This window comes from Cebidichthys violaceus, unplaced genomic scaffold (assembly GCF_023349555.1).
Source record: "Cebidichthys violaceus isolate CVI_PGR_0920_01 unplaced genomic scaffold, fCebVio1.0.p SCAF_38, whole genome shotgun sequence".
In the NCBI taxonomy this organism is placed as follows: domain Eukaryota; kingdom Metazoa; phylum Chordata; class Actinopteri; order Perciformes; family Stichaeidae; genus Cebidichthys; species Cebidichthys violaceus.
This window is the reverse complement of record NW_027176572.1, coordinates 924,673-951,061: the sequence shown is the minus strand read 5'-3', so window position 1 is coordinate 951,061 and position 26,389 is coordinate 924,673. Positions and strand designations below refer to the sequence as shown.

General features: G+C 42.1%; 1 protein-coding gene across 4 annotated transcripts in view; it reads right to left on the bottom strand.

Annotated features, from left to right (window-relative positions):
* Positions 1-8,798: 8,798 nt before the first annotated feature.
* LOC137884426 (disco-interacting protein 2 homolog C) overlaps positions 8,799-26,389 on the bottom strand; it is a 61,722-nt gene continuing 44,131 nt past the window's right edge. Inside the window, exons 22-37 of one of the 4 annotated variants that reach the window (XM_068726221.1) lie at positions 26,268-26,377; positions 22,169-22,249; positions 21,738-21,861; positions 21,366-21,487; positions 21,062-21,173; positions 20,145-20,254; positions 19,383-19,513; positions 18,502-18,670; positions 18,227-18,397; positions 17,295-17,324; positions 15,418-15,479; positions 13,443-13,500; positions 13,278-13,352; positions 12,568-12,742; positions 11,557-11,680; positions 8,799-11,416 (exon numbers count right to left, since the gene is read on the bottom strand). In XM_068726221.1, coding sequence (XP_068582322.1) covers positions 11,164-11,416; positions 11,557-11,680; positions 12,568-12,742; positions 13,278-13,352; positions 13,443-13,500; positions 15,418-15,479; positions 17,295-17,324; positions 18,227-18,397; positions 18,502-18,670; positions 19,383-19,513; positions 20,145-20,254; positions 21,062-21,173; positions 21,366-21,487; positions 21,738-21,861; positions 22,169-22,249; positions 26,268-26,377 — 1,907 coding nt within the window. In that variant the 3' untranslated portion in view covers positions 8,799-11,163. The remainder of the gene's footprint in view (positions 11,417-11,556; positions 11,681-12,567; positions 12,743-13,277; positions 13,353-13,442; positions 13,501-15,417; positions 15,480-17,294; positions 17,325-18,226; positions 18,398-18,501; positions 18,671-19,382; positions 19,514-20,144; positions 20,255-21,061; positions 21,174-21,365; positions 21,488-21,737; positions 21,862-22,168; positions 22,250-26,267; positions 26,378-26,389) is intronic. The other 3 variants (XM_068726222.1, XM_068726223.1, XM_068726224.1) reach the window with 3 other exon arrangements.

Genomic DNA, 26,389 nt, shown 5'->3' with positions numbered 1-26,389 from the left:
CATACTATACTGTGACTGTTTTTGACAGGCTATACTATCAATGTTTTCAAAATAATATACAATTACTGTTTTTGTGACTCTTTTCGACATGCCATACTATGACCGTTTTTCACTTTTTTCGACAGGCTATACTATGACTGTTTTCGACATGCTATACTATGACCGTTTTTCACTTTCTTCGACATGCTATACTATGACTTTTTTCGACATGCTATACTATGACCGTTTTTCACTTTTTTCGACATACTATACTTTGACTGTTTTCGACAGGCTATATTATCAATGTTTTCAAAATAATATACAGTTACTATTTTTTTGACTTTTTTCGACATGCTATACTATGACCGTTTTTCACTTTCTTCGACAGGCTGTACCATGTTGTGGTGACCGTGGTTAAGTGGAAAGCAGGGCTGCCTTTCAGTCGGAGAGTTGTTGGTTTGATCCCCGACCGTTTTTCACTTTCTTCGACATGCTATACTATGACTTTTTTCGACATGCTATACTATGACTGTTTTTCACTTTTTTCGACATACTATACTTTGACTGTTTTCGACAGGCTATACTATCAATGTTTTCAAAATAATATACAATTACTGTTTTTTGACTTTCTTCGACATGTTATACTATGACCGTTTTTCACTTTTTTCGACATGCTATACTATGACTGCTTTTGACATGCTATACTATGAATGTTTTCAAAATAATATACAATTACTGTTTTTTTTTCTTTTTTCGACATGCTATACTATGACTTTTTTCGACATGCTATACTATGACTTTTTTTTCAACATGCTAAAGCATGTGGTGACCGTGGCTAAGTGGAGAGCAGGGCTGCTTTTCAATCAGAGAGTTGTTGGTTTGATCCCCACCTCCAGTTTGTCTAATTCAACTTTTTTCGACATGCTATACTATGACCGTTTTTCACTTTTTTTGACAGAGAATACTATGACTGCTTTTGACAGGCTATACTATCAATGTTTTCAAAATAATATACAATTACTGTTTTTTTGACTCTTTTTGACATGCTATACTATGACCGTTTTTCACTTTTTTCGACAGAGAATACTATGCCTGCTTTCGACAGGCTATACAATCAATGTTTTCAAAATAATATACTATGACCGTTTTTCACTTTCTTCGACATGCTATACTATGACTTTCTTCGACATGTTATACTATGACCGTTTTTCACTTTTTTCGACATACTATACTGTGACTGTTTTTGACAGGCTATACTATCAATGTTTTCAAAATAATATACAATTACTGTTTTTTGACTTTCTTCAACATGCTATACTATGACTTTCTTCGACATGTTATACTATGACCGTTTTTCACTTTTTTCGACATACTATACTGTGACTGTTTTTGACAGGCTATACTATCAATGTTTTCAAAATAATATACAATTACTGTTTTTGTGACTCTTTTCGACATGCTATACTATGACCGTTTTTCACTTTTTTCGACAGGCTATACTATGACTGTTTTCGACATGCTATACTATGACCGTTTTTCACTTTCTTCGACATGCTATACTATGACTTTTTTCGACATGCTATACTATGACCGTTTTTCACTTTTTTCGACATACTATACTTTGACTGTTTTCGACCGTGGTTAAGTGGAAAGCAGGGCTGCCTTTCAGTCGGAGAGTTGTTGGTTTGATCCCCGCCTCCATCTAGTCTATTTAACTTTTTTCGACATGCTATACTATGACTTTTTTCGACATCCTATACTATCACTTTTTTTTTCAACATGCTATACTATGACTTTTCTTTCAACATGCAAAAACATGTGGTGACCGTGGCTAAGTGGAGAGCAGGGCTGCCTTTCAATCAGAGAGTTGTTGGTTTGATCCCCACCTCCAGTTTGTCTAATTTAACTGTTTTCGACATGCTATACTATGACCGTTTTTCACTTTTTTTGACAGAGAATACTATGACTGCTTTTGACAGGCTATACGATCAATGTTTTCAAAATAATAAACAATTACTATTTTTTTGACTTTTTTCGACATGCTATACTATGACCGTTTTTCACTTTCTTCGACAGGCTGTACCATGTTGTGGTGACCGTGGTTAAGTGGAAAGCAGCGCTGCCTTTCAGTCGGATAGTTGTTGGTTTGATCCCCACCTCCAGCTAGTCCATTTAACTTTTTTCGACATACTATACTTTGACTGTTTTCGACAGGCTATACTATCAATGTTTTCAAAATAATATACAATTACTGTTTTTTTTTCTTTTTTCGACATGCTATACTATGACTTTTTTTGACATGCTATACTATGACTTTTTTTTTCAACATGCTATACTATGACTTTTTTTTCAACATGCTAAAACATGTGGTGACCGTGGCTAAGTGGAGAGCAGGGCTGCCTTTCAATCATAGAGTTGTTGGTTTGATCTCCAGCTAGTCAGTTTGTCTAATTTAACTTTTTTCGACATGCTATACTATGACCGTTTTTCACTTTTTTTGACAGAGAATACTATGACTGCTTTTGACAGGCTATACTATCAATGTTTTCAAAATAATATACAATTACTGTTTTTTTGACTCTTTTCGACATGCTATACTATGACCGTTTTTCACTTTTTTCGACATGCTATACTATGACTGCTTTTGACAGGCTATACTATGAATGTTTTCAAAATAATATACAATTACTGTTTTTTTTACTTTTTTCGACATGCTTTACCATGTTGTGGTGACCGTGGTTAAGTGGAGAGCAGGGCTGCCTTTCAATCAGAGAGTTGTTGGTTTGATCTCCAGCTAGTCTATTTGTCTCATTTAACTTTTTTCGACATGCTATACTATGACCGTTTTTCACTTTCTTCGACAGGCTGTACCATGTTGTGGTGACCGTGGTTAAGTGGAAAGCAGGGCTGCCTTTCAGTCGGAGAGTTGTTGGTTTGATCCCCGCCTCCATCTAGTCTATTTAACTTTTTTCGACATGCTATACTATGACTTTTTTCGACATCCTACACTATCACTTTTTTTTTCAACATGCTATACTATGACTTTTTTTTCAACATGCAAAAACATGTGGTGACCGTGGCTAAGTGGAGAGCAGGGCTGCCTTTCAATCAGAGAGTTGTTGGTTTGATCCCCACCTCCAGTTTGTCTAATTTAACTTTTTTCGACATGCTATACTATGACCGTTTTTCACTTTTTTTGACAGAGAATACTATGACTGCTTTTGACAGGCTATACTATCAATGTTTTCAAAATAATATACAATTACTGTTTTTTTGACTCTTTTTGACATGCTATACTATGACCGTTTTTCACTTTTTTTGACAGGCTATACTATGACCGTTTTTCACTTTTTTCGACAGAGAATACTATGCCTGCTTTCGACAGGCTATACAATCAATGTTTTCAAAATAATATACTATGACCGTTTTTCACTTTTTTCGACATACTATACTATGACTGTTTTTGACAGGCTATACTATCAATGTTTTCAAAATAATATACAATTACTGTTTTTTGACTTTCTTCGACATGCTATACTATGACCGTTTTTCACTTTTTTCGACAGAGAATACTATGACTGCTTTTGACAGGCTATACTATGAATGTTTTCAAAATAATATACAATTACTGTTTTTTTTACTTTTTTCGACATGCTATACTATGACCGTTTTTCACTTTTTTTGACAGAGAATACTATGACTGCTTTTGACAGGCTATACTATGAATGTTTTCAAAATAATATACAATTACTGTTTTTGTGACTCTTTTCGACATGCTATACTATGACTGTTTTTCACTTTTTTCGACAGGCTATACTATGACTGTTTTCGACATGCTATACTATGACCGTTTTTCACTTTCTTCGACATGCTATACTATGACTTTCTTCGACATGCTATACTATGACCGTTTTTCACTTTTTTCGACATACTATACTTTGACTGTTTTCGACAGGCTATAAGATCAATGTTTTCAAAATAATAAACAATTACTATATTTTTGACTTTTTTCGACATGCTATACTATGACCGTTTTTCACTTTCTTCGACAGGCTGTACCATGTTGTGGTGACCGTGGTTAAGTGGAAAGCAGCGCTGCCTTTCAGTCGGATAGTTGTTGGTTTGATCCCCACCTCCAGCTAGTCAATTTGTCTAATTTAACATTTAACTTTTTTCGACATACTATACTTTGACTGTTTTCGACAGGCTATACTATCAATGTTTTCAAAATAATATACAATTACTGTTTTTTGACTTTCTTCGACATGTTATACTATGACCGTTTTTCACTTTTTTCGACATGCTATACTATGACTGCTTTTGACATGCTATACTATGAATGTTTTCAAAATAATATACAATTACTGTTTTTTTTTCTTTTTTCGACATGCTATACTATGACTTTTTTCGACATGCTATACTATGACTTTTTTTTCAACATGCTAAAGCATGTGGTGACCCTGGCTAAGTGGAGAGCAGGGCTGCCTTTCAATCAGAGAGTTGTTGGTTTGATCCCCACCTCCAGTTTGTCTAATTCAACTTTTTTCGACATGCTATACTATGACCGTTTTTCACTTTTTTTGACAGAGAATACTATGACTGCTTTTGACAGGCTATACTATCAATGTTTTCAAAATAATATACAATTACTGTTTTTTTGACTCTTTTTGACATGCTATACTATGACCGTTTTTCACTTTTTTCGACAGAGAATACTATGCCTGCTTTCGACAGGCTATACAATCAATGTTTTCAAAATAATATACTATGACCGTTTTTCACTTTTTTCGACATACTATACTGTGACTGTTTTTGACAGGCTATACTATCAATGTTTTCAAAATAATATACAATTACTGTTTTTGTGACTCTTTTCGACATGCCATACTATGACCGTTTTTCACTTTTTTCGACAGGCTATACTATGACTGTTTTCGACATGCTATACTATGACCGTTTTTCACTTTCTTCGACATGCTATACTATGACTTTTTTCGACATGCTATACTATGACCGTTTTTCACTTTTTTCGACATACTATACTTTGACTGTTTTCGACAGGCTATATTATCAATGTTTTCAAAATAATATACAGTTACTATTTTTTTGACTTTTTTCGACATGCTATACTATGACCGTTTTTCACTTTCTTCGACAGGCTGTACCATGTTGTGGTGACCGTGGTTAAGTGGAAAGCAGGGCTGCCTTTCAGTCGGAGAGTTGTTGGTTTGATCCCCGACCGTTTTTCACTTTCTTCGACATGCTATACTATGACTTTTTTCGACATGCTATACTATGACTGTTTTTCACTTTTTTCGACATACTATACTTTGACTGTTTTCGACAGGCTATACTATCAATGTTTTCAAAATAATATACAATTACTGTTTTTTGACTTTCTTCGACATGTTATACTATGACCGTTTTTCACTTTTTTCGACATGCTATACTATGACTGCTTTTGACATGCTATACTATGAATGTTTTCAAAATAATATACAATTACTGTTTTTTTTTCTTTTTTCGACATGCTATACTATGACTTTTTTCGACATGCTATACTATGACTTTTTTTTCAACATGCTAAAGCATGTGGTGACCGTGGCTAAGTGGAGAGCAGGGCTGCTTTTCAATCAGAGAGTTGTTGGTTTGATCCCCACCTCCAGTTTGTCTAATTCAACTTTTTTCGACATGCTATACTATGACCGTTTTTCACTTTTTTTGACAGAGAATACTATGACTGCTTTTGACAGGCTATACTATCAATGTTTTCAAAATAATATACAATTACTGTTTTTTTGACTCTTTTTGACATGCTATACTATGACCGTTTTTCACTTTTTTCGACAGAGAATACTATGCCTGCTTTCGACAGGCTATACAATCAATGTTTTCAAAATAATATACTATGACCGTTTTTCACTTTCTTCGACATGCTATACTATGACTTTCTTCGACATGTTATACTATGACCGTTTTTCACTTTTTTCGACATACTATACTGTGACTGTTTTTGACAGGCTATACTATCAATGTTTTCAAAATAATATACAATTACTGTTTTTTGACTTTCTTCAACATGCTATACTATGACTTTCTTCGACATGTTATACTATGACCGTTTTTCACTTTTTTCGACATACTATACTGTGACTGTTTTTGACAGGCTATACTATCAATGTTTTCAAAATAATATACAATTACTGTTTTTGTGACTCTTTTCGACATGCTATACTATGACCGTTTTTCACTTTTTTCGACAGGCTATACTATGACTGTTTTCGACATGCTATACTATGACCGTTTTTCACTTTCTTCGACATGCTATACTATGACTTTTTTCGACATGCTATACTATGACCGTTTTTCACTTTTTTCGACATACTATACTTTGACTGTTTTCGACCGTGGTTAAGTGGAAAGCAGGGCTGCCTTTCAGTCGGAGAGTTGTTGGTTTGATCCCCGCCTCCATCTAGTCTATTTAACTTTTTTCGACATGCTATACTATGACTTTTTTCGACATCCTATACTATCACTTTTTTTTTCAACATGCTATACTATGACTTTTCTTTCAACATGCAAAAACATGTGGTGACCGTGGCTAAGTGGAGAGCAGGGCTGCCTTTCAATCAGAGAGTTGTTGGTTTGATCCCCACCTCCAGTTTGTCTAATTTAACTGTTTTCGACATGCTATACTATGACCGTTTTTCACTTTTTTTGACAGAGAATACTATGACTGCTTTTGACAGGCTATACGATCAATGTTTTCAAAATAATAAACAATTACTATTTTTTTGACTTTTTTCGACATGCTATACTATGACCGTTTTTCACTTTCTTCGACAGGCTGTACCATGTTGTGGTGACCGTGGTTAAGTGGAAAGCAGCGCTGCCTTTCAGTCGGATAGTTGTTGGTTTGATCCCCACCTCCAGCTAGTCCATTTAACTTTTTTCGACATACTATACTTTGACTGTTTTCGACAGGCTATACTATCAATGTTTTCAAAATAATATACAATTACTGTTTTTTTTTCTTTTTTCGACATGCTATACTATGACTTTTTTTGACATGCTATACTATGACTTTTTTTTTCAACATGCTATACTATGACTTTTTTTTCAACATGCTAAAACATGTGGTGACCGTGGCTAAGTGGAGAGCAGGGCTGCCTTTCAATCATAGAGTTGTTGGTTTGATCTCCAGCTAGTCTATTTGTCTCATTTAACTTTTTTCGACATGCTATACTATGACCGTTTTTCACTTTTTTTGACAGAGAATACTATGACTGCTTTTGACAGGCTATACTATCAATGTTTTCAAAATAATATACAATTACTGTTTTTTTGACTCTTTTCGACATGCTATACTATGACCGTTTTTCACTTTTTTCGACATGCTATACTATGACTGCTTTTGACAGGCTATACTATGAATGTTTTCAAAATAATATACAATTACTGTTTTTTTTACTTTTTTCGACATGCTTTACCATGTTGTGGTGACCGTGGTTAAGTGGAGAGCAGGGCTGCCTTTCAATCAGAGAGTTGTTGGTTTGATCTCCAGCTAGTCTATTTGTCTCATTTAACTTTTTTCGACATGCTATACTATGACCGTTTTTCACTTTCTTCGACAGGCTGTACCATGTTGTGGTGACCGTGGTTAAGTGGAAAGCAGGGCTGCCTTTCAGTCGGAGAGTTGTTGGTTTGATCCCCGCCTCCATCTAGTCTATTTAACTTTTTTCGACATGCTATACTATGACTTTTTTTTTCAACATGCTATACTATGACTTTTTTTTCAACATGAGAAAACATGTGGTGACCGTGGCTAAGTGGAGAGCAGGGCTGCCTTTCAATCAGAGAGTTGTTGGTTTGATCCCCACCTCCAGCGAGTCAATTTGTCTAATTTAACTTTTTTCGACATGCTATACTATGACCGTTTTTCACTTTTTTCGACAGAGAATACAATGACTTCTTTTGACAGGCTATACTATGAATTTTTTCAAAATAATATACAATTACTGTTTTTTTTACTTTTTTCGACATGCTATACTATGTTGTGGTGACCGTGGTTAAGTGGAGAGCAGGGGTGCCTTTCAATCAGAGAGTTGTTGGTTTGATCCCCACCTCCAGCTAGTCAATTTGTCTAATTTAACTTTTTTCGACATGCTATACTATGACTTTTTTTTTTTAACATTCTATACTATGACTTTTTTTTATTTATCTTTTTTAAACATGCTATACTAGGTGACCGTGTCTAAGTGGAGAGCAGGGCCGTCTTTCAATCATAGCGTTGGTGGTTCGATCCCCAGTTCCTGCTCTGCTAGTCAACGTGTCCTTGAGCAAGACACTTAACCTCAAAATTATTCCCGTAGCCTACGGTGTATAGATAGATACTGAATTGTAAGTTGCTTTGGATAAATGCGACTGCTAAATAACTGTAATGCTATACTATGACTGTTTTGACATGGTATACTATGACTTTTTTCAATCCCCCCCATTTTTGGGGATTGAATATGACATTTTTATACCAGCTAAGATAACGTGATTTAAATGTACAAATTACATTTGATCTTATTCTGAATAACATATCAATTTGATCAAACACGTTCTGAATTAAATATAAATTTTTAGTAGATTTATGAAAGTATCCTTCTGGAACATTCTTGTAACTAAATATATGAATATAAGTTTTATTGCAGTGTCATTCAGTTAGTATCGATGGCTTCAAGGCACTTTCTAAACATATTTCAGACCCATTCGTTCAACAATTTCCCCAAACCTGCCGATCAATAACAACAATAAATCACAAACATTCCACATTTATTGTCAAAATTGTTGAAATATTTATTTAATTCAAAGACTTCATGTCAACTCAAATAAGACATTTTTTAAAACCTTTAAAAAACATACCGGGGGGGGGGGGGGGGCGGACATACATTTTGCTGATACAAGAAAGAAAGAAAGTGAAGAAAGTGCTTTTTTTTGTCTCTTTTCGTGTGTTGAATCCGGGACATTCTCGTATTCCTGCTACCGTTGAACTCACCACAGCTCTGCGGTGCGTTCAAAGAGCCTCCGGTGAAACGCCTCCACATTCTGCTCCCCGTCTTCAGTCTTTTGTTCCTGTTGTGACATCACTGTATGAGCCCTGATTGATCTGTCCGTGTAAAAAATATGAGGGACTTCTGACTCTGATATTTACAATAGTTGCGGCTGCTCGCCTACCGGCCGTCGTGGGGACACTCGAGGTGTTGATGAGGTTTCACCGTCATCCTAACTGAACAGAGTGCTGCTCGCTGGTCTGTTTCATCTGAAGAGGGGTTGTTTTCTATTTTAAGATCAGAAACTCTGCTTGTTCTCTGGGAAAGGAGATGTATGAAGAGTTCTGATCCAAAGTTGAGATCTCCTAATATTTCTAGAAAAGTGACGTTTTAAAGAGGACAATGTTGTTTTAATTCCTTCAGGTTGCCACTGGAGGTCAGTAAACATCGCCGTAACGTAACGTCTCCTCACACTTGAGTTCATTTATTAAAAGATTTAGTCATGTATAACCTGAAATTAATAAAACCTTCAGATTTAAGTTATCTTGAATTAAGAGACAGTAAAGTGAAATGCTTAAACACAACTTTGTGATATGAGAATTTTGAATTTTATAATATTTGTGTATAAAAAAACAATAATATTTGTATTTTAAAAAGGTCAAATTATCACAGATCTGTTGTATGAACCACCGCAGACAGGAGAACTCCTTTAACGTGATATTGACGTCATAAAATCTGAATTCATCCTGAGTTTTGTCTTTTTGGATTCTCTAACGAACCGTCAACTCTCTAAATAATAATAGTGCACGTCAGCGTTACCCACCAATAAACAGCCTCTGAAGACAGGTTATTATTAAGTCTCACTGTTGCCCTACAGTAGTGTTGTATTATTACGTAAATCACTTTCAAAAAACATCGAGTGCACACATTAGAAATGTGAGTAATGACTCATTTAAAGGAATTATTTATTTATCAGTGTTTTGGGGGGAAAACGTCAAAACTTTGACAGATGAATCAAATAAAAGTTGTTTTGGTTCAGAACTCTTCATGTGAAATAAAACTCTTTGACTCATTTAAACATTTCAGACCAACATGCAGTGTGTCAATCTGCGTCTGTATCGTGTGACTCCTTTACTTTTTAATATAAACTATAATTATATATTTCTGTTTTACCATAATATGCTTGACGTGAATGCGTTTCACTCAAAATACAATGCTTTTTAGGTTGTTTTTTTTATATTAGCAAATATTCAAGAGCAAAACATTCTTGAACGTCTCGTTGTATACTTCTAAAAGAGAAACAAAATAAATTAAATCGGTTTCTTTTTGTACATACTTACATGATATGAATTGATGTATTGTTGAGCTTCAGTTGAAGCGCGTTTGTTCGGAGTTAAAGGCAGCAGCTGCTAGCTGTTAGCTGCTAGCTGTTAGCACACTGATTTCCCGCTGAGATGGGACGGATGGTTCAGAAAATGATGAATAATTAATTTAAAAAAAATGTAATGGTTACAAAAGGAAAAACAAGCTAGCATGAAACAAACGTGTAGTACCTCATCGGAAAAGTTGAAGGACCCTCCCCCTCGTATCGAAACACAGCTCGCTCTTTGTGATTGGTTGATATCGTAAAATGTCATTTTCTGCCACAGTTTGCTATGTTTTTGTGTAAATACCCTTTAAAAAAAAAAAACTATTCTGATGACGTGTTAGAAAACAAACAAAACAAGCGACGTCAGCAAATACTTAACAGCAAGATGTTAAAGTGAGACACACGCAACGTAAAAGCAGAATCTTTGTCAACGATTGTCCTCTTCCGCACAACCACGACGCACGACGGCCACTGTTATGGGTAAACATTCGGCATGAATGGCAGAACTTTCTTGATCTGGATGGGGTTGGCTGAGTGCAAATCCCGCCTCCTGCTAATAACAAACCACGGCCTGAACGCTAAACAAAACCGAAACATAACATCTGGATTTTGGGAGATGGTTGGCAGCGACGCAGAGCCTCGGGGGGAAGCGCTGCCTGAGAAATGCAACTTCTTGTGCCTCAGGGATTCCGGTTTTATTCTTTTCAGTCTCAGGAGCAGACCGTCTTTGCGTCTATCTTCCTTAAATAATCCTTCATCCACGTCCACCAGGGGGCGCTACATGTTGTAGGCCACGTAAATGGGGTCCAGCTGGTCGGCCAGGAAGCCGTCGCGCAAGTGCATGCGCTGCTTCTCGCCTCGGGAGTTGATGGGGATGACGCCAATGTCGACCACCACCACCACGCCCACGATCAGGTAGTGCTCCTCCAGGACCACGTTGGTGACCAGCGGGACCAGGTCCAGGGCCTCGTGCTCCGAGCCGTCCAGCTCCACCACCACCACCAGCAGGTTGGTCCATGTAAACACGGCGCTGGAGGCGCAGAAGAAGAAGAAGAAACAACATTTAAACTGACACAGTTTACTCTGTGTAGAAGTTAAATAGTGTTGAGTCGTCTGCATACAGAGGCATGATGTCATTGTGTGTCACGTTAGCTTGACGTGGACCCTCACCACTCTGTGATGCTCTTGTGCGTCCTGATGACGGAGGTCTCGATGTCGATGGGGTGGTAACGCATCCCTCTCAGCTCCATGGCTTCCTCCAGAGCACCGACCACGTACAGGGCGTCGTGACGCTCTGCACACACACACACACACACACACACACACACACACACACACACACACACACACGTTATTAACATTATGGACGTCATCCGTTGGTTTGTAGTTTGACATTATTAAATCTCGAGTTCTGGGATTACGGCCGTCGCCATTTTGGCTTTTTTGTAACCAGTGAACAGGAAGTGATCATGTCTGGACTGAGGAGGAGTGACGTAGAGACGCCGTATACGTCTCTGGTAGAGACCTGTCAATCAGCGTGTAGCCCCGCCCCTAAAGCATCCCCTGCTTTATGGTGTGTTTGACTCTAAATGTTCCATAATGTACTAAATGAACATCATGCTGTATTGAAGAAGACTGTAAACTAGAGATTGAGACCATAAACTCATGTTTACAATGTTTACTGAGGGAATAAATCAAGAGAGAAGTAGAGTCATTTTAGACTAGACTTCTATACAACCAGAGGAGTCGCCCCCTGGTGGACACTAGAGAGAATGCAGCTTTAACACGTGAAGCTTTGACTTCAGCAGCTTTTCTCCGATTGCTGCGTTTAAAGAAACATTAACAGTTTAATGCTCTTTATGTCTCTTTAGGTTCAAATTCATGTTCATCTTTTGAGTCACGTTTTCTGCTAATATTCAATGTATAAACATCTGACTATTCTAATACCTTATTACATTACTACAACATGAAGACATAACAGTCTGCCGTGAGTCAGATGTGTGCTCATCATGGAGGAAAGTCCTCTCTCAGACCATCACGTAGCTCTCCGGTGAAAACCAGACTAATGAGTTCCTGCAGCCCTGAAGCGGTCTAATCCTCCTCTCCGTTACACGAGAACATTTAGAAAGGTCAGCGCCGGCCCCGTCAGTCACACGTTCACGCCGTTCCATCCAGACTCACCTCCGCTGGCGTCGGTCAGTTCGGTCCTGCGGAGGAAGCCCAGGTACCCGGTTCGAGCCCAGATGGTCTGCGTGTCTCCGAAGCTCAGCCTGGAGTTGAAATGGTCCGACTGCAGCGCCTCGTCTCCGTAGACGGTGAAGTAACCGCTGGCGTTGTGGCCGCTGTGCACCCAGATCTGAAAAAAAACAAAACACCGTACATCAGCAGCTGTTACACCACACGGAGCAGGTGGAGCTCTCTACTGCCGACATCTAATGTGTGAACGAGGGGAACTGACAACGGACCATATCAATCCATGCGTCACTTATACTTTCATTTAGAGGGTAATTGTGGGTTCTTATGAATGTTTGCACATCCTCTGGGGGAAATATGCCTTGAACCAATAAAATCCTTTGTTCCAACTGACGTCATAAAAGATATTGCCTTCATTCTGCATATTAATAAGCCGCGTGCTTCTGTTTGTTGCTCGGACAGAACAAAAGTGAAATTGTAGATTTCAACAGTTGCATTTTAAATCGCTTTCATTAGATCGTTGAAAGTTGTACGACTTGTCCTCGTCAGTGTCAGATATCGAGCGTGGTAACAGGACCAGATGAGCCGAGTCACCACTAAACAGGGAAGTACAGAACTTCCTGTTAGTGAGACAGGAAGCACTGAAGTCCTCCTGCCGTCTCCATCCGTGGAGTAAAAACAGAGATTTGTAGACGAACCTCGCCCAGGTGCGACTCTCCCATTGGTCCCTTGGTCTCTGGGTTGGCGATGATGATTCGGACCCCCGGCAGGATCTGTTCAGAGACCGGAGACCAAACATGGACATTTAAACATAGTTCAAACATTTGAACTAAGCGACAAACGAACAAATAAAAACACCTCACCTTTCCTGACTCCATCAGTGGCAGGCTGTGTGGTGACCCCCTCTCTACCAGCCTGACCCTGCAGAGGAAGAAATACAATCCAACCACAATATACTTCAAACACTCCAACATGGAACACATGTATGTCCTACTATCACATATCTCCTTTAAATATGTGATTTATTATAACTATTTATTTTATTCTATTGTTTTTTTTGTGCAGTTTTTACCTCCGTGGTTAAAAGGGAAGTGAACTGACAAATATCTATGTAACATCTGATAATTAACCAGATAAATAATTCATATTTAAAGTGCACTTTGACGGAGAACAAAAAGTGAAATCTGTGTTTCTGCACATTTCAATCTGTCCGTCACACAAAAACAATAATTATACTTTTGTCCAGACAAACTAAGAATAAAATGAAATTATTGATCGTCAAAAGGAATGTGACAGAAGTGGTGGGGACGGGGCTGCGTAAATCAACGGTGATTACATGTAATCATCTGCTTCTACGCCCTCGTGTGCCGACACTCCTCTGGGGAGAAGGCCGGCGGAGCGGCCGCAGTGCTGAAGGCCGTAATGATCTGCCGGATCAGAGAACAGGAAGCTGAAGTTCCTCCAGGCACACGGGGGAAACTTCTGCACTTTATCTGAGGCTCCGACAGACAGCGGAGCCTCAGCATTGTTCCTTTGGATCCCACAGGACCACCTTTGCCAGGAGATATTTGAATAAATTTAAAGTCAAGCTTTTCATCCCGCAAGTTGTTGTCCGTATCTGTTGACTGGAAACTGACAAGTTCACCACCTTAAAAGAGATGGAATCTGACACTAATGCTGAACCCTCCCGGCGATTTTCAAACCTCCGGTCGGTTCATGGAGTCACATTTTACTCCGCCTGAAAGCCCAAAACTCTGGCAAAACAAATTCCGGAGACTCCTGAGTTTCTATTCACGGTGTCAGCCGGCGTGAAGCGAGACTCAGGCTGGGTTAGATGGTTTCAGACGCTGTGAGGGTGACAGCCGGGGCGTCATATTGTCTTGAAGAAACTTTCCAGCTTCTCTTAACAGTCAAACTTCTCACCATCAGCCGGGAGCGAAAGCTTCTCAGCTGCAGAACAAGTCGTGCACTAGAATAATGCACGACTTCACTTCATCGAGCTCTTTTTTTTAGATTCTGGGAGTGTTCGCCGGAGCGGCATGCTTCTCCATTCACAAAAGCAGACAAAAACTTCTCCTCTTTCACACTGAGGCTGCCCAGAAGAGGCTGCAGGAGGACGAAGATCCCTCAGGACCCGGCACACAATGTTGTGGGAAACAGAATATATTTAATGGATGGAAAACAGATCCACTGTAGGATGAAATCTGACAATACAAGAAGCAGCGTTTCCCACGGGGGCTTCACGAGACTGCGGTGGCTGGACCTCAGATCCCCCGGGAAGAACACTAGATCTCTATGTGCTGCACTTTTAGAGCAACGATTAAGAGGCTGGATCTGTGAAGAACTTTGTGCTCTAGTCAACTATTTTGTTGGGTTGGTTTGCCAGCCAGCGGCGGGGGCTGAAACCGTGACGCTTGTATACAGAATTAGGAAAGGTTCCTGGAAAAGACGATAGAGACTGTGATTGACAGGTCGCTACCAGAGCCGTACACGGCACTCCAAATATGGTCACTTCTGTCCGCTGGTTCCAAAAAACCAAGATGGCGACGGCCGAAAAACGGCAAACTTGAGGCTTCAAAACTGCACCAAACCAATGAGTGACGTCACGATGTCTCCGTCCACTTCAATCAATGCTTACAATCTATTATGTGATATTCTGTAGAGCAACATGCAGTCAAGGACCATTGTTCTTTTACTTTTGATTCTTTCAGTACATTTTGCTAATGATCCTTTACTTTTACTTGTCATATTGTATATTTATCTTGTCTGTTAACACTGTTAAATTTCTTATTTCTCAGTTACAATACAATGAATCATTTAGCGGCTTGTTGAACTCACCTGTCGTGCCGTAGAGCTCTCATATCAACAAACACAGTCGTGGGGTCGGGTCCTGAGGTGCCCTGAGGACCAACAACAACAACAACAACAACAACAACAACAGGGTCACACAGTGTCCTTAACACAACCACTACCATTGTACTAGTGCATGACAAAACACCACTACCACTACATCTACTACTACTACTACAACTACTACTACTCCTACTACTACAACTACTACTACTACAACTACTACTACAACTACTACTACTACAACTACTACTACTCCTACCACTACAACTACTACCACCACTACATCTACTACTACTACCACTACCAACACTACAACTACTACTACTCCTACTCCTACTATTACTACTCCTACTATTACTCCTACTACTACTACTACTACTACCACCACCACAACTACTACTACAACTACTCCTCCTCCTACTACTACCACTATAACTACTACTACTACTCCTCCTCCTACTACTACAACTACTCCTACTACTCCTACTACTCCTACTCCTCCTACTACTACTACCACTACAACTACTACTACTACTCCTACTACTCCTCCTCCTACTACTACCACTACAACTACTCCTACTACTACTACTACTCCTCCTCCTACTAATCCTACTCCTCCTACTACTACTACTACTACTACTCCTACTCCTACTACTACACCTACTCCTACTCCTCCTCCCACCAGTGGAGGCTACTGCTCATGCGTTAGTGCTCACAGTGACAAGAGTTTGCTTCACAGCAAATAGAAAAGCTTTGGGTTTGAGAGCAAAGACGGGATCCCACAAAACCTCCACAGCATTTCTACCACATGGCGGGAAGAACAATGTGAGCGCGACAGCAGAGGGATGAGTTGTGAAGGAAATCAGCAACAAAAAACAGGGGGGGGGGGGGGGGGGCGGGTGTATGATCAGATCAGACATGCAAACAACAGAGAGAGAGAGAAAGAGGGAAGTGATACCAGGGGGAAAGAAAGATGGAAGAGTGATTACATCCTGGTACGTAGAAAACTCAAAACCATCTATGAAATATGATTTGACTTATAGGTTTGGTCAGTGTGTCTTAAATCTCTTTGTTCTGTGTTGACTGATCTTCTCCTAAATGTGCAAACAGAGAAATCAGAGAAAAAGAAAGAGATAAAGACCCTCGTTCCAACCTCTCTCATCCTCCACCATCCCTCCATCCCTCCATCTCCCCCTCTTTCTCTCTCTCAGAGGTGTTAAAGAGCCCACCACCGGACACCAGAGCCCACCACCGGACACCAGAGCCCACCACCGGAGACCAGAGCCCACCGCCGGACACCAGAGCCCACCGCCGGACACCAGAGCCCACCGCCGGACATCAGAGCCCACCACCGGACACCAGAGCCCACCACCGGACACACAGCGGCATGCTGGGAGTCAGAAGCCGACACGCCCACGGCACAAAATATCAGATAGCTTCATCTCCTAGAATAGATTCTCTAACTTTGAAACCAAAAGTCCTAAAACACAGAAATGAGTCGGCCTTTTTGCTTTTCCAATTCCCTCCAAGTGTCAAAGTCAGTGGTGTTTATTTTATTAGATTTTTTGGAATAGATGCTTGAAATGAGGTCTAGTGCTGACGAGTGGTTTTTGAAACTCTTACTAGAAACACATTTTGAGGTGTAAAATCGGTGGCGTTCCCCTTTAAGTTGTCAAAGTTTATCAATTATTCATTGTAATTTTGTCATAAACGCTGGTGTGACCGGACACCAACACCTGTGACACCACTGGATCCTCAAAACAATCCTTAAAAACTTGGGTCTAAAGCCGGCTGATGAGTGATGTGCTGACAAGCATTAGGGTGGAGGTGGTGGTGGGGAGGGATTGATGGTGGTTCCCTACCTGGTCCGCAAGCTTTCCCAGCCTGTGAGGCTACAGCAGCAGAGAGGGGTGGAGGAGGAGGAGGAGGAGGAAGGGCGGAGACATAACCAGGTATGAGATATGTGGGCGGGGTTATGATTCAAACAAGGAAGGAGGACGGAGAGGAAGAAAAACGTCAAAATGGAAAACTCAAAAGAAAGAAAACAAGCAGTCAGCACTGAAACAGTCGTTGAGCCAAATGTTAGTTTATATCACAGAGCAGTCACTCACTATACGGTGTAATGTTAGTGCAGACTGACTCCGTGCAGTTAGAAATTCTATAGGAGGACATTGTAATGGGAAAACATATCTATAAAAGGCTTTTAATTCCATTATATCTCACCATTAATATCTGTAAAATGCTCAGCCATGTTTGAATTTAATAGAACATTGGAAATAACTGAATTATCTAGAGCAGATCATAAGAGGTCCTGTTATTATCCACTCCAGGGTTTCTCTTTCTAAGAACTTTCACACATGAACTTTGAGGGGAAAACCTGATTTGATCCACTTCAGGCTGCAAATCATAGCTGAGATGTAAAAGAGATGATCAGCTTGAAATGGAAGGATGACGCTGAACCATTAAGAGACCAACAGAGTGAAAACTGAATGTCTCAAGAACCCAAACTCGTAATCTAGTTACCCTCAAACGCTGTCTCTGGCTAAACAATGCTGACGTCCATGAAGTGAACAAGGTTTAAAGTGACCAGGAGATGTTTCACCTCCGACCTTTGAGGCTAAAAAAGAGCTCAGCTTCAGCTTAAGTTGTTCTACAAACCAAGAAGAAGCAGCTGTGGCCAACCTCAGCTGTCATAAAGAACAAAAAGGCATCATTTTAATATTCATTCCAGCCACGAGAAATGTCTGTGGAAGCGGACAAATCCAGGAGCGAAGAGGAGAAGAGTCTGACTGACCTGCAGGCAGATCGCCAGGTTGACCCGGCAGCCGAAGGAGGTGCTGACGGCTCGAGGGTGGAGCCCCAGGTCCTTGAAGAGTTTGGAGAAGGACTGCGTCAGGGCTGTCCGGGGACGCTCCTCCGCTACCACCACGCAGGTCCTCACGCGGGACAAGTCCAACCCTCGAGACTGAAGGGGGACGAGGAGGACGCGGAAGGAGAAGCTTGTAAATCCATGAAATGAAATGTCAGGCGCTCGACACAACATTCTCGACGGTGACCATTTTTTTTTACCTTCAGGGCGTCGGTCTGCAGGCCGAGGCCCTTGGTGCAGAGCTCCATGACGCTGTAGGAGCAGAACGTGTCGCGGACTTTGTACTGACTGACGGCCGACAGCCAGAGAGCCGGGTTCACCTCCAGCTCGGACGGAGGGATCAGGATGGACTGGTGACCCGAGTACACGCTGCAGAGACAAACCGAGACGGATTATGTCGTGGTACTGATGGAAACAATTCTGCACAAATGTGGGCATGTTTAATTTAAAACAAGGTGTTTCATCTGCTTCTCCCCTTCTACACATCAGTAGTTAAAGCTACTACACAGTAGTTTCATCTTGTCTTGGTTCTGGCGCCCCCTGTGGACTAAAGCTGTAGTGTCTCTGAGCACCAGAGTCCCTTTAGAAAACCTCTCATTCTACTGCAGCAGGGTCTGACAGTCTGCCCATCTCAGTCCTGGTTCTGGTTCTCCCATTGCCTCCCTTCCCTCCAGCGGGTCCAGCAATACGTCCTAGGTCGTCCAGGAGGAGAAGGAGGAGGAGGAGGAGGAGGAGGAGGAGACGCTGCTGCTGCTGGGAGCTGAGCTCTCCTCCTCCCTCTGGAGCTCCGACTGCAGGTCCAAGGAGGATCTGGGTCTGTCCACGGTGGACCGGTCTCTGCTGGAGTCTGAGCTGAAGGAGGTTCTGGTGAACCTGCATGAGTTCATCTGGTTTCACCAGAATCCGACCCGGTGGCTCCGATGACATCATTAAGAATAACTCTATAGAAACAGACCATCTTCTCTCTGATGGTCTCCGTACTGATGGAGGTCTGATAGAGGACCAGGACTACACTGAGACTGGTTCAGAACCAGATAAAAGACTTTAAGTTACAGTTAGGAGTCACACTTGTCTGTCTGACCTGCAAAGGCACCAGAGGACGAAGCCCAGGCCGCAGTACGGGTCCAGGCAGATGGCGACCTCTCTGGACGGGTAAAGCTCACACTGCAGCTTGATGGAGCGGCAGAAGGCACTGGTGGCTGTGTGAGACATCTGGACAGAGGAGACGGACAGGAGACAGTCCCCACATAAAGACCTCAGTTCAGTGCCATGAAGCAAGTAGGAGATGCTCTCAGCTTCTCTTTCCTTTCAAACTGAAATGTTTCTTCAGCCTCACGCTCACATAGAAACACTGATGGGGAAACATCCAGGACGGCTGGTTTGAGGTTGGACTAGTTCTAATCACGGTACTAATCCTGTTTACACTTTAGGTATTTACCCAATTTAATATTTACACCGACAGCAGCTATTTAAATGATTTCATAATCCGAGGATAAATCTCAAATCCAACGTTAAAAAAGCAAATAAAAGACGATAAAATGTCAGAATTTTCTCAATCTTTAGCAAACATTTAAAGAAATGAAATCGCAGAAATGCAGTGTTGGCATTTCCTTTTGTAACAAAGCCACGCTGTTACCTAAAGACAAGAGTTAATTCAGCTAAACGTCAACGTTACAATGCATGCTAATAGCACAGCTAACAAGCTAGCCTGCAGGGTAACAGCTGTTAGCAGCCACCTGCTAACGTTAACGTGACCAATTCCTACCGGACAACATAAAGTGAAGCCGTCATATAATGTTAAAAATGTGCATCATGCACGCAAACTGAACAGGCGTTGGTTCACCTTGACTCCAGCGAGCATGCCGGTGGTGGAGACGCTGAAGTCCAGGTAGGCCAGGGTGTCGGGGTTGGACGGTTTATACAGCAGAGGAGGCTTCTTCTTTGGCAAATCGTCTACAAACAAGATCAACTCGGTCACATCACTGCTTCTTCCAATATACAGTATATGTACAGAACACAGACATTTCCATTCGTTTAGGGTTGTTACTGATTTGTTTGTTTTTTTTGGCATTTCTGTACGTATCTATCAAATGACACGAGCCTCATCAGCGTGAAGTCGATGCTTCATGTCTTAAAGCTGCATTCTCTCTAGTGTCCAGCAGGGGGCGACTCCTCTGGTTGTATAGAAGTCTAGTCTAAAATGACTCTACTTCTCTCTTGATTTATTCCCTCAGTAAACATTGTAAACATGAGTTTATGGTCTCAACCTCTAGTTTACAGTCTTCTTCAATACAGCATGATGTTCATTTAGTACATTATGCTCCATTTAGAGTCAAACACACCAGAAAGCAGGGGACGATTTAGGGGCGGGGCTACACACTGATTGACAGGTCGTTGTTCAGTTTTCGGTTGCACTAAAAGACGCTCAAGGAGTCGGCTGTTCGTTTCTATCTGGTAAGTTTGTTCTAGCATGTTTTCTTTTGCTTGAAAAAACATTAATATCACAGTAAACGTGAATCACGGATGCTTCTTGCTAACTAAGTTAGCGCTACGTTAGCTGGTAACTTAGAGGGCCTCGCTCCTCCCAAGCTCCACCCCCGTTGTCCAAATATGGTTTCCTATTTGCCTTCATTTGAACACAACTTAAACAGTTAACACCAACGTTTAACAGACTTTATAGTTAGTAACTGACAAAGGGAATGTATTGGGAATATGTGTGTGTGTGTGTGTGTGTGTGTGTGTGTGTGTGTGTGCGCGTACCCGTGTCCAGGACGGGGGGCCAGGTCCGGACGTCCACGGCGGCCGACGCCTCCTTGGACCTCAGCAGTTTAAAGATGAGCTGTGTGGTCATCACGCACACCGACCGGCTCACCTGCACGACGCAGAACAGACAACTTAGAGGAACCGGTGAAAGAAGCGGCGCGTTTCTGTGAGATGGTGTCTAGTTAGTGTCTGGATATCTACAGCGTTGTGTACATGTCATGTATTATCACTGCTGCCACACGAGACAGCGTGCTCTGTGTTCGTCATCAATCATCTGGCAGATTGAGGCGGCGGGTTTTACCTCCACGATCATCTTGACGGTGGGCAGCGTGGTGGCGATGTTCTGCGGGTGAGGCGGTCGCACCGTGATCGGCACGCAGCCGGCGTAAAGGCAGCCGTAAAACGCCACGATGAGGTCGATGCCTAGAGGAGGGGAGGAGGAGGAGGAGGAGGAGGAGGAGGGACATGTTTGTGGAGGCAAGGGAGAGGAATGGAAAAGAGGAAGACGTGGGGGAAATGCAAATTTTTTTAATTTTGAAATGAACTCTAATGAGAGTTTTTCTTCCAATTTTTGAGATTTTGGAAGGAATGCCCTCGCCATCTGGCGCACGACCCGACAAAGACACACCGAAACTGACGCCAGCATGCAAAACACGGGGGGTTGTGTGTTTACCTGGAGGGTAGACCAGCGCCACGTGGTCTCCGTCCTGTAGGTGGCCCCGCTCCGCCAGCATGCCGGCGATCTTCTCCGCCCTCTTATGCAGCTGAACACAAGTCAGAGAGCTGGCTATCGTACCCTGGAGACACACACACACACACACACACACACACACACACACACACACACACTGAGCCTCACTGTTGTCCCTTCATCATCATCATCATCATCATCATCATCACACTAGTTTATTGACATTTTTTTCAACAAAAGCTTATTTTTGGCTGAACCTCCTGAACCTCTGTTGTATGCCTATAATATTGGCCCCAAATACCCACGTCGATGTGTGTGTGTGTGTGTGTGTGTGTGTGTGTGTGTGTGTGTGTGTGTGTGTGTGTGTGTGTGTGTGTGTGTGTGTGTGTGTGTGTGTGTGTGTGAAGTCTCACCCTGGAGTTGAGCAGTGTGTACAGGACGTGGTCCGGCGTGGTCTGAGCTCTCCACTGTAACACCTCTGACAGGAAGAGGAACTAAAAGAAACACAAACAAATACAGGAACAGTGAGACCGAGTGACAACACACACACACACACACACACACACACACACACACACACACACACACACAGAACATGTGAATAAGACAACATGGCAGCTAACAGAGAAAGAGCCGGAAGAATCCGGTCTTCCGGTGAACATCTTCCCTTTCATCTCTTGTTTATTTCATGTCCAGTTCTGAATTGTAGAATCACGAGTTCTTGTGACTTTACGTGATGAAGGAAACTGTCGTCTGGTCGCTTGTTTACCTTCTGAACCCAAAGCAGTTTCAGGGTTTTTACTGAAATATACAGAAAGTCCTGCACCTCTATGGAAATATAATGTGTGCATAAAAACACCGTCATAATACCATAAATCAGAAAAACCAAAGAAATGCAAGATGACATTTTTTAATCATTTTTTAGTCACATGACGGTCGGTCTCAGATGAATCAATCATGGCTTCCCAGTTGCGCTGAAAAGTGCAGAATTTCATGTTTTTTACAGAATCTGATTAAATCAAAAAGTTTATTCGGGGGTGAGATTTAAAATGACACATGTAGAATAAAATGCTTTTGATGAAATTTGTCTGCTTTTTCTGACGGGAGCCTTCGTCACGCACGATGTGTTCGAGGACCGTCGGATTTTTATCTATCCGATAAAGTTGGCTTTTACAGCTTCACGCTCTGCACAGGTTGAAGAACTTAAGTAGAGTAATGAGTAACGCAGTAATAAAATGACTTGTTTAAATGAGTTATACTTAGTTTAAATGAGTTGCATTTGATGTGGTACGGTGTGGCATTCATTCATTCATTCATTCACTCATTCATTCATTCAGGCCTGAATAACCAAAGAAAAGCCGTTTAGAAGCTCTGCTGAGGCCCAAACAGAGAGAACCGACACAGTACACAGTACACAGTACACAGTACACAGTACACTTTATCAGACCGGTGACAGTGTGGTCTGTTGGGGGGGGGGGGGGCACTTAATTGGAAAGGAGAGAGCGAGAGAAGGAAAAGAAGTAATATGAACGGAAGTAGGAGAGCAGAGTGAGGCAATAAGGCTTCCTACTTTACAACAACAGAGAGAGAGAGAGAGAGAGACAGAGAGAGAGACAGAGAGAGAGACAGAGAGAGAGAGAGAGACAGAGAGAGAGAGAAAGAGAAAGAGAGAGAGTTTCTGGCCTCATGAATTTTTCAAGATTTGCTGCCGAGTGGTGAATCGCAGTGAGCGTAACATCTTGTTACATTTCTGTTCTGCCAGAGAGAGTCGGGATTTTTTGTGTGTGTGTGTGTGTGTGTGTGTGTGTGTGTGTGTGTGTGTGTGTGTGTGTGTGTGTGCGTGATGAGGACTCAGCTGTCGAGAGTCTTAACCCGGCCGACCGCAAAGCAGTCGGACCTCCGCTCCGCTCCGTCTGGGAGGAACTCTTGATTTCTACTGCAGATTTCGACGACTCTTCAAAAGTGAATTTTTTTTTTAATGCCGGAGGAGCTCAGATGTGAACCGAGGGTTGAAATAAACAAGTCTGATTCTTTTCATACGTCACACTGGTGCAGCAGCAGAATAAATAACAGTGATGGGTGAGATTTAGTATGACTCAAAAGTGACCATTAAGACATGAACTTCTGATTTCAGATCAGACTGGTTGTATAGAGGTCTATGAGAAGATGGAATGTTGGTTTTGAACCGTAGAGCTGGTTTGTGTGACGCTCGGCTACACTGAGATCAGAACAAGCTGGAATGCAGATAAAGCTCACGTTATCTACGAGGGAGGACCGGCACCCTCCACGTCCTCACAGAGAGCCTCTGTGAGGGACATCTTCTGATCTTCTTATCAGATGCTCAGCAGAACCCAACACGTCGAGCAGCTGACGACACGAGCACTTTGTGTCTCTTAAATGTCCTCCTTCCTTTATACACTCTCACTGTTTACGTCTCTGTGTGTATTGATTACTGTTATTTTAAACACGTTCTACATTAGTCTATCGTTTATTGACGTGCACTGAAGCGACTGCTTCTCTGTAACTGTGACAATAAAGATTTGAACCATGAATTAAGTTTCTGCTAACGATGACTCAACACGTCCCGCTGCTTCAAAATAAAAGCTTTCACAGTGAGGTTCCCCCCGCCGGCGATTGGTCGACAAAAGCAAACATTTTAACATCTGCTGCCGAGGTACTCTCGAGCAAAGGCGTATCAAACTCACGACAGCAGACATTTCAATAACCAGGAATACAAAGAGAGGAAGAGGAGCTCATTCACACGGAGGGCTTTGGTTTTCAGAGAGATGTTCCACATGCAGTGATCGATGAACAAACGGGTTAATGAAGGAGTATTGATGAGGAGGAGCAGCAGCAGGAGGAGGAGGAGGAGCCTAAAGCTCAGTAAAGAGTGAGCCCAGAGTCCATCCTCTAAACCTGATTGACATTAAACCAGAGTCCTCGTCCGAGCGGATCACGAGCAGCGCCGTCCTCCCGTTTGGACTCGTAACCATGGCGTCGAGCCTCAGGACTGTTACGTTTCATTTTGCAAAAATGGCAAGAGTGGATTAAGACGCAGCACGGCCTGCAGACCAGAGATCCTCTTCACAACAGGAACAGTCCGCTTGAGACGGTCAACCGTGCTGCCGCTGCCGCTGCTGCTCACACACATCAGGTCGTGTGCTCGGGTCCAACGCTCGTCTTTTTCAGGAACTGTGAGGACGCGTGGGGAGTTTAGTAGAAAGCTAACCAGAAAACAAAGTTCCCCAACATCTGTTTGGTGACATCCAGCTGCACACGAGCAGACAGGCTGCCGTGGCTTCTCAGTGTGCTGCGGTGGAGGCGGTGGTTGTTATTATTTGGGGCCTGTCTCTTCTTATTAGTCTACATGGTGTGTGTGTGTGTGTGTGTGTGTGTGTGTGTGTGTGTGTCGGCTGCCCAACGCTGTAACTGATGACATTTTCAGTACGAGAGAAGAGAAGAAAATCAGTTCTGTCAGTAAAACACACTGCCTGATTCTCTCCATCACTCCACTGCTCTCTCTTTCTGTTGTCTTTCTACTTTAATTATCCTTTGTTGTTATTTCATGTTCTCTCTCTCTCTCTCTCTCTCTCTCTCTCTCTCTCTCTCTCTGTGTCTCTCTCTCTCTCTCTGTCTCTCTCTCTCTCTCTCTCTCTCCCTGTCTCTCTCTCTGTCTCTCTCTCTCTCTCTCTCTCTCTGCCCTGTCTCTCTCTCTGTCTCTCTCTCTGTCTTTCTCTCTCTCTCTCTCTCTCTCTCTCTCTCTCTCTCTCTCCTGTCTCTCTCTCTGTCTCTCTCTCTCTCTCTCTCTGTCTCTCTCTCTCTCTCTCTGTCTCTCTCTCTCTCTCTCTCTCTCTCTCTGTGTCTCTCTCTCTCTCTCTCTGTCTCTCTCTCTCTGTCTCTCTCTCTCTCTCTCTCTCTCTCTCTCGTGTTCTCTCTCTCTCTCTCTCTGTCTCTCTCTCTCTGTCTCTCTCTCTCTCTCTCTCTCTCCCTGTCTCTCTCTCTCTCTCTGTCTCTCTCTCTCTCTCTCTCTCTCTCTCTCTCTCTGTCTCTGTCTCTGTCTGTCTGTCTCTCTCTCTCATTTGTTGTATTAACTGCTTTTTAAAAGGTGCATAAATAGTGAATTCAGAGCATTTCGATCTCCTCAAATGCTCTCAACATGGCGACGGTTGAGCCGGCGGCTTGCAGCCAACAGTGCAAACAGTGGCAGCGGTGCTGACAGAGCTAACAGTGTTCACCACAGAGGGAACCGGAGGGTGGTTGCTACGCTTATTAATGCTCTGAATATCATATTTAGAACCTCAAACTTAAGGAAGAAAGACACTTTTGCATCTTGAATTATAGTAAATGAATATGTGAAAACAGCATAAAGGCCAAGTAATAGAGTGTGACTGGGAGCAAACCACGAAGGCCTCATATGTACATGTGTGTTTGGTGATGATGATGATGATGATGATGGTGGTGGTGGTGATGATGAAAACCAGCAGCCCCCCCCCCCCTCTCTCTCACACACACCTTCCTTGCCTGGTCATTGTCTTCTATCTGACCCAGATCCCTGCCGCTGGCCTGAGCGATCCTCTTCCCCGACACCAGATTCCCCACCATCACAGACGCAGGACCGATCTCTGAGGAGGAGG